The following is an 8,816-nucleotide window of genomic DNA, read 5'->3' on the forward strand; positions in this document are numbered from 1 at the left end:
TGTCATTCTTCAGCCTGGTGGGCAACTGCAGCTGAATTAATTACTGCAAAGCACGCTAACTGAACAGCAATAATGTTCTTTGAGGTGTGTATTATACTAGAATTCCAGATGGTTGGGTTTTTTAATAAACTCAACTTCACCTTGTATATCAGTTTTCTCAATTGTCTAGAAATCAGGTTTGTAAGTGTAGTGCTCTCCATCTCTCTCTCACAAACACACACACATGCACACAATTTGTCTGGCCTGTAGGACAATCCCAATATACATCAAACATAAGGTAAAAAATAGTTGCACATATAGTAATTTTAATTCATTCCATTTTTAAATACCACAATAAATTTAATTTTCACAATAAATTAAATAGCCATATTCAGTTTACAAAATAGAATTACTTAGTGTGAAACCAGTATTTACAAACAATATACACTATATACATGATGTTTCTCTTTGTTGACACACAAGTATAGAAGAAAAAAGTATTTGACTTTTTTGGACACATGATTGACATGCTACAAGTGACACTGTGGTCCATACAATAAAACAATAGTGCAAACTCACCACAGGAACTTTGAAACAATGTTGGTTGTATGAGATAAGATATTCCTTTCAAATAATAAGAAAATAGTATTATCCAGTTTCATTGTAACAATTCAGCATTTTATTTAAAGTGTCAGTATTCCTTTAGCATTGTGCATCCCTCCTATGGCCTGAATATGGCACCTTCTGATATATCCTCACAGCTTCTCAGAATCTCATGTGCATTTGTATGCTCTAAACTGACACTCTGCCTGAGTTGATCAGTGTGTCACATAATCAACTGTATCGAGCAAGAGGAACACTGACCCTTTTAGTCGCATGTGAATTTATTCCCCCCAGTACTCGCTTTCCCTTTACCTGTATAGCTTAAAATGATGCAACTCTGTAGAGAGTAGATTTACATTAGTTACTACTCTGTAGAAAAACTGATCCCACCTTATATTTGGTCACACACTGCATATGTACAAGTATGCATGAAAAAAGTTACTTGGATAGCTATGTCTATGAAAAGTGCATATTTTTTTATTCTAGGAGAGACATCATTGCCTGTCTCTGGGTGCAACACATAGTGTTGTATGAAATTTAGTTTAGGGCCAGTTAAATGTCCTCCCAGTGATCTGGTAAAATTTTTGATTAAAAGGATGAAAGAACTTGCGCAATTTGGTAATGACAGAGGGATCCACCTCTGGATGTATGCGTCCCTTGCTACCCGCCAGGCACTTGTTAAAGACAATGTTAAATCGCAAGCAGTAAAACCCTCTGGTGGCATTGAAGTATAAATTGTATTGACTTATCCTTGGAGGAAGATTTAGGAACTTCTCCACCAGCTGGAGTTCTGGCAGTGGTTCTGTAATGAGCCGATCTCCATCTACAATATGAAACTGCTCGATAGGAAAGTATTTTAACCATCTCTCCAGATGTTTTGTGTAGATGCTGGTTCTTACTGCCTTATACTTAGTGTTCACTTCACAGGTAGTAGGATCAATAGCCAGCTTCTCAAATTTGTAGTAGGTTTTATTCTTCCTTTCCTTCCCTTCCAGCACCTGAGTGTAATCAGAAATAGCTCTTGTTGTAGGTTCCCTGACAATGATCAGTAATTTGATGGATGAGTTCATTTTATAAATCCTTTCAGGTACCTCTTCTGTGATAAAATATGCAGGGCTTTTCTCAATTGTTATTTGATGAGGGTAAGAAAAAGGCATTTTTTTCCTGTACCACTCAATCCCCTTGGCATAGTTTTCATCATTGTCAAAGAAGTGAATTTCTTGAGAAGCTTTGACAACTGCGGGATGGAGGTTCAGCATCTCAAGCAGTGCTCGGGTACCTCCTTTCCTCACCCCAATTATAATGGCCTTGGGAAGCTGCTGCACCAAATTGTGAAGGCGTATTTGCTCCTTTGTGGCATTGCCTTTACGGAACTCGTGCAGCAGCCCACGCTTGAACTGCAGAGCTCGGAGTGGGATTTCATCTTGGCCATGGGGTCCAAATCGACCATCAATGGGACATATGGGTTGCAGTCTGCAATCAAGAAAAGAGATATAAATTAATTCTGTTGCAAACCCTTATGAACATGTGTTTTTTAGTTTGATTTTAATCTGCTACTTAATAAATGGGGCAGATTCAATCAGTGATGCTTTTAATATTCTTTCAAATTCTAATTCATCAAGTATTAATTGACAGAAATCCACTCACAGCACAGACAAACAAGTAGCTTGGAGCCTTCTTCACAACTAGATGTTTGACACAGTCTGGGAAGTGTGGGTTTGTTTTAAAGTAGCTCATTTTGAAATGGAAAACTGATTCCAGAATCTTGGTGCCTAGGATTATTTTTGGAGGCTGTGTCTTGTAGTCTGATGTATTTCTGATTTCATAATGCTATTATAAATATAAATATAATTTAATGATAGGATAATTATCAGGCATCTGTGCTTCTGTACTCTGTACAAGCCCTGAAAACACTTTTAATAGATTGTACAAACTTACATAGCATGAAAAAACAAATACCTTTCTTTTTTTAGATTCATATTTAAATCTGATATCTATGGACAAATGGAGGAAATCCACAGAAAATCCTAATCCTAGCCCTAAAATTAGGAAATGGTAGAACACATATTGCCCATGCAACGTTAATCTAGCCCCTTGTGTGTATGCATGGGGATACAGTCTTCAGTTTCTCCTTCATAGTGCCCTGCCTCATTCAGTGCATGGTATGGACAGTGCTCCCTTAATGACCAACTAGTCTACATTTAATTTTATTCTCACTACCCAATGGGTGGCTCCATAACTTGTCTACTGCACACATTCAAACCCTGATTCAAGGAGCAAATCGTTCCTTTCCTCATGGGACTCTCTCAAATTCTGGTTACCAAGGTATCTGAGTGCTGTACAAACATAAATGAATCAGTCTTCAAAACACATCTATAAGGACAAGTGGTACTAGCATCCCCGTTTCACAGCCTGGGAAACAGGATACAGACACAATTTTTTTTGTGTACCACATGCCCCCAATGAGACACATGCTTCGTTTTTAGAAGGCAGAGAAAAAGAGTTTTCTAGAGTTATGGCCTACAGCTGGCTTTTTCACTGAGAGGCTATGTTGCAACATGGCTGCTAGTTTCTCAGTCAGCAAGCTGAGAACGGCTGTGAAAGGGTTAACGTTAGTCTCTGCCCCCTTCTGTTTGCTTGCTAGGAGAAACTGTTTTGCAACAGTGTTATCATATTCTATCCCAGTGAAGAAAATCAGCATCTCCACTTAAGATATGCATGCACCCCAATTTTGGAGGGCTGATTTTTGGAAAAAAGGTGCATGTGAATACAGTAGTTTAAGGTCAAAAGCACCCAGCTACTTTTGGGTGGGATGCCTTAGGCCTGAGTTTTAACAGTATTTTCTATTAGAGAGCATTTAATATGTTCCAAGTGCAGTTTTCATTGACTTCAGCTGCAGCTGTGACTGCTCAGCATTTCTGGAAAGCAACATAGTTGGGCAGCCAATTAATAAGGGACACACAATGTGCGCATGTGTGCAAAGCTTATATGACTTGCCCAGCACCACACAGGAGCTCTGTGGCAGAGGAAGGACTAGAATCCAATTGTCCCTGGGAATACTGACTGACTTACCCATAAAAACAGGTTTACTTTCCCCACAGTCCCGTGTCTCACTTACTATACACTTTCTAACTAATGATCTAAAAATGAAAGCCTCCTTCACTATGAAAGACAGCCAACATGGCTTCATTACGCAAAGGTCATGCCAGACCAACCTCATCTCCTTCTACAATAGGGCAACTTGCCACCTGGATAGGGGAAATGAGGTTGATGTCATATACTTGTATTTCAAAAAAGCCTTTGACTTAGTCTCCCATAATGTCATACATTCATAGATACTAGGGTCAGAAGGGACCTCAGCAGAGCATTGAGTCCAACTCCCTGGCTAGGCAGGAAAGAGTGCTGGGGTCAGATAACTCCAGCCAGATGCCTATCCCGCCTTCTCTTAAAGACCCCCAAGGTAGAGGAGAGCACCACCTCCCTTGGAAGCCATTCCAAATTTTGGCCACCCTTACTGTGAAAGAGTTTTTCCTGATATCTAGCTTAAATCTGCTCTCTATCAGTTTATGACCATTGTTTCTTGTTACTCCAAGAGGCGTCCCAGTGAACAGAGCATCTCCAATCCCTTGCTGCATCCCTGCAATGAATTTATAGGCAGCCACAAGATCAGCTCTCAGCCTTCTCTTGTGGAGGCTGAAGAGATCCAGGTCCCTCAGTCTCTCTTCATAGGGCTTTTCCTGCAAGCGCCTAACCATACAAGTCACCCTTCTCTGGACCTTCTTGAGTCTATCAACATCTTTCTTGAAGTATGGTGCCCAAAACTGGATGCAGTACTTCAACTGCAGTCTGACCAGTGCCACACAGATGGGAAGTATGACCTCTTTGGTTCCATTTGTCATGCATCTGCTGATGAATGATAAAGTCCTCATGGTTAAATTGGAAAAATGTGGGACCTGATGGCATGTAAGGTTCTTGCCATCCCCTAACAACTATGAAACTATGAAACTACATGGGTCTGATTTATCCCCAGAGTAGGTCAGTACTTTTTACTGAATGAGGAAAGGGTAACAACATTATAATTGGAGCTTGTGGTCTAAATTGTCCAGGGTAACCAAAGTCCAATCTGCTGTATGCAATTATCTGTAAAAGTCAGCAACAGTTAAAGGTACAAAAACTGGATTAGTTTACACAAAAAGGCTCACTGATACCATCAAATGTAGGACCAGAAATCCCTGGTCCAAAACTAGTGTGTCACAAATTAGGCCTAACTGATTAAAAATTTACAATGAGATACACTATTTCACTCATCATTTCTAGTTGGGTTCTTAATTTGACACCCATGCTAAGTGAATGGGTGTGTAGGAAGGAGGACTGGAGTCTAACAAACAACAAATACAACTCAAGCTCTTGTCAACTAACTTTTTCTCTTTGCCCCCAAAGACCAGCTGTTGCTATTTTTATTGCAATCCCAATACTGTCAAACAAAACTTTCTCTCTTTAGACATTCTCTAAAGCTAAAAGGAAAGTGAATAAGTGATGTTTTAAAATGGAAGTCTTATATAACACTACATTTCAAATACATTCATTTACCTTTTATTGTAGATTCAATAAAAGATCAAAAGTGTTCTTTTGGGCAAGTCTTTGTCATGGGACAAAGAAGGTCAAGGTTTCTGTACTTGACTGGCAAACCTTGTTTAACTATTAAATGTTTCTAAGTGACATGTTATGTTATGCTAACATCTTTGATGCTTTGGACCATTGATTCTGTAAAAACAGAACAGAATCCTTTAGGGGGAAAAGTATGTGATCATCCAATTAAAGACCTTGGCATAATGCAAGCAAACACATGGTGAACTAAGGTTATGTAGATGACCTTAACTCTGGCACTTCCTAACTTTTGAATGCTTATTTGCAATCTCTGTGTGTTATTTCCTTCATTCAAAAAAAACAAACTAGAAAGAACAACACAATTTCTACCACATGGCATCACCTCGACACTCATGTGGTCACCAGCAGGGCTGGAACCTTTAGACCAATCAAATATAGAGATAATGGGAACAACAGACGGCAATAGTAACTTGTCATCCTTCCTGTAGTCCAGCACAAAAGGGGGTTGGGATTCCTTGTCAACAGTTTTGCCCAGCTCCTTCCCTCAAACTTGCCGCCTTCTCCCTGTCCCCTTTGACCTGTCTCTGCCACAGCCCACCCCACCGCTATCTCCTTATCATGATCTGGTTCTCCTTATTGAGTCAGCCTATCTCTACTTAGGCTTTTTATCTAAGTTTCCTTGCCCAAGCAGGCTTGCTTTCCCTCTCACAGCTGTCTGTCCATGTCCCAGTCTCTCCTCCCAAATCCCAGTCTCATCCCTGCACTCACTAGTTTAATTGCCAAGTCAATCCCCTTTCATCTCTAGTCCTTGACTCCAGTGTGCTTACTCAGCCAGCACCATTTTCCCCTCCTTAGTTCCTGATCTATTCCCACTGTCTCCCAATCCTAGACTCCTTTTCCCTCTTTCCTTACACCTTGTCATTTCCATAGTTGAATTATAATCCCTTTTCCACATGGCCTGTGTGCTAGAAGAGCACATCCTTGTAACCACAAGAGAGACAAGCTTTCTATTCTCAACTCCAGCACCTAGCTTCATCCCAGTTCAAATCAAAGGAAAAATATCCCTTATAGGGAAAGTCCAGCTTTTCCTTTCTGACCCTGAGGGTAGCTAGTATATGCTTAGCTGTTTTGTAAGGATGGTACGTGCATAGTCTGGGCAGTATTCTAAGAGCTGGGAGAGGGTGGAGGATGTTCAGGGACACTAGCAGTGGTGTATGTGCTCATGTAGGCATGAACAGATATGCTCAGTAAGGACAGAAAGTTTGAAGACTGTCGTTTTTAGAGGATAAGAAGTCCTTTCTGAGCAAAAACAAACCAATTTTTTTCAAAGGCTTTAATCTGGCAAAATGTGAGCAGATTTTCATTTGATTGACAGAACTAAAATGTTGGCATCATAAAAATATGAAGAAACAGGCTCCTACCCTGGGGGTTTTTAAGAGGAGGTTAGATGAACATATTGCTGGGGTCGTTTGACCCCAGTACTCTTTCCTGCCATGGCAGGGGGTTGGACTAGATGATCTGCTCAGGTCCCTTCCAACCCTAGAATCTATGAAACTATAATATCAAATCCCTGCTGTACCTTATGGAGGGTGATTTTAGGTGTTTCTTAATGAAAAGGTATTTATATGTTTTTAAGCAAGTCATGTGTTTTCTCTTAACCTTATTCTCAGAAGTAACTGAACTGTTTTGTGGCAGTATTCAACCTAAGGCAGACAACCAGCATGGAAAATTTCTTCTTCAAAAGACTAATTAGTTCCAAAATTAAAAGCAACCAAAGCCATGATTTTACAATAGGAATTGTCATACAACCTTAAAAACAGGCTATGCTACCAAATCTCCTCCCTCCTCCTGCAATATTATCTCCTCACACTGATGTTCTTTTATGTTCTGGTCATCTAAATGGCCATTTTTTTGGGACACTTATAGGCATTTTTGGCACTTACGCATCCCAGGGGATTCTATTCCTGGATGCATAACCCTTTGTCCTGGACAACTGTGTAGTCATGCAGACTAAGAATGGGGAGTAGCAACTATAGCATGTGCTCCTATCCCTTCCAGATGCACAGCAGTCTTGGATGCTAAAAATGGAGTTGGCCAAAAATACTTGACTGGTTCAGGAGTGAAAAAGGGCAAGAGTATATCCCTCTTTAGCCCCACAGCCAAAAGGCTAAGTCACTCTCCTAAAAAACTGAAGGTCCTGGGCTTTAGGACTCAGTGGAGTTGGGGTTGGGGGGAACTAGACCCTTGCTTACTTTCTAGCACACTAGTCTAACTACTACGTCAAAAGACTAGTATTACTCATGGCCTCCTCTGGTGCTTCTTTGGAAGCTGAGCTGCTAACATGGAAAAAATGGAGGGCAGCTTCTGTCTCAGTGGGAACAATGATCCAAGGTAGGTACTGGGAGGTCAGAGATACCCATAACCCCATTCAGATGAGAAGGACCTAGAACCCAGGTCCTCTGGCCTCCTAGGCAAGTGTCCTAGTCACTCTCAGGGTGCCTACAGATGTTTAGGGGAGATGCTCTAAGTCATGGCACCTTAAATAAAGCACCATGAACCCAACAGATGTTCATGTGTTGGGGGTTTGATTCTGCCTGCACTGGGCCTGGCCAACAGCCTTTCAGGAGGCTGCTGAACTGCCCCTCTCCCCAGCCTCCGCCCGCTCCACCTCTGCCCATAGCAAAGTCAAGCCAGCAGCTGTGTGCTGCCTTTGTCAAGAGCCTCAGGCAGGGAGTGGGGAAAGGGAACCCCCCAACTTATGGGCTCCCTCAGCTACCCCAGCTACAGTACTGGGCAGAGCCATGCTAGGCCTGCGAGGCAGCGGGAGGCCTCTCTTCCCCCACTGCCAGACTGAGCCTCTTGACCATGGCAGCATGTAGCTGGTATCTTGGCTTGTCCATGGACAGAGCTGGTGGGTGGGCGAAGGGAACCCCCCTTACCTCACAGCTCTCCCCAGCTACCCTGGCTGGGGGACTGGGGGGAGCTGGACCAGGCCTGCAAGGAAGGGGTGCTCCCTTTTCCCACCCAAGGCTCTTGACAGTGGCAGCATGCAGCTCCCAGCTGGACTTTGCCATGGCCAAAGCTGGGCATAGGAGGGCAGAGTGGAATAGAGCCCCCTCGCTTCCTGGGTCCAGCCAGGCTCCTCACAATACCACAGCTGGGGTAGCTGGGGGGGCGGCTGCGCGGTGAGGGGGCTCCGTTCTACCCTCCACCCCAGCTCTGGCCATGGCAAAGCCCAGCTGTGTGCTACTGCTGTCAAGAGGCTTGGGAGGGGTAGGGAAAGGGAGTCCCCCCACCTCGCAGGCCCCTCCAGGTACCCCAGCAGGGGGACCTACCCCAACCCCACCGCAAACTCCCCTCTCCTTTCCTCCTCCATTGACTCTCTTCTCTCTGACCAGTCCAGCCCCATAAAGGTGCATGCAAAAAATTAACCCTTGAAGGCAACTGAACAGAAGTTTCCTAAGGTGCTCTGCTTTCAGCTAATAGATGATTTGTTGAGGATTAATTTATAGTTTCATAGTTTGTAGGGTCGGAAGGGACCTGAGCAGATCATCAAATCTGACCCCCTGCCATGGCAGGAAAGAGTACTGGGGTCAAACAACCCCAGCAAGGTGTTTGTCTAGCAT

At 42.9% G+C, this 8,816-nt stretch overlaps 1 protein-coding gene across 2 annotated transcripts in view; it reads right to left on the reverse strand.

Moving 5' to 3' along the window:
* Positions 1 to 287: 287 nt before the first annotated feature.
* HS3ST5 (heparan sulfate-glucosamine 3-sulfotransferase 5) overlaps positions 288 to 8,816 on the reverse strand; it is a 149,215-nt gene continuing 140,686 nt past the window's right edge. For both annotated transcript variants that reach the window (XM_019537937.1, XM_019537938.1), the window contains exon 3: positions 288 to 2,055. In XM_019537937.1, coding sequence (XP_019393482.1) covers positions 1,125 to 2,055 — 931 coding nt within the window. In that variant the 3' untranslated portion in view covers positions 288 to 1,124. The remainder of the gene's footprint in view (positions 2,056 to 8,816) is intronic.

This window comes from Crocodylus porosus, unplaced genomic scaffold (assembly GCF_001723895.1).
Source record: "Crocodylus porosus isolate Cpor-Errol unplaced genomic scaffold, CroPor_comp1, whole genome shotgun sequence".
Taxonomy (NCBI): domain Eukaryota; kingdom Metazoa; phylum Chordata; order Crocodylia; family Crocodylidae; genus Crocodylus; species Crocodylus porosus.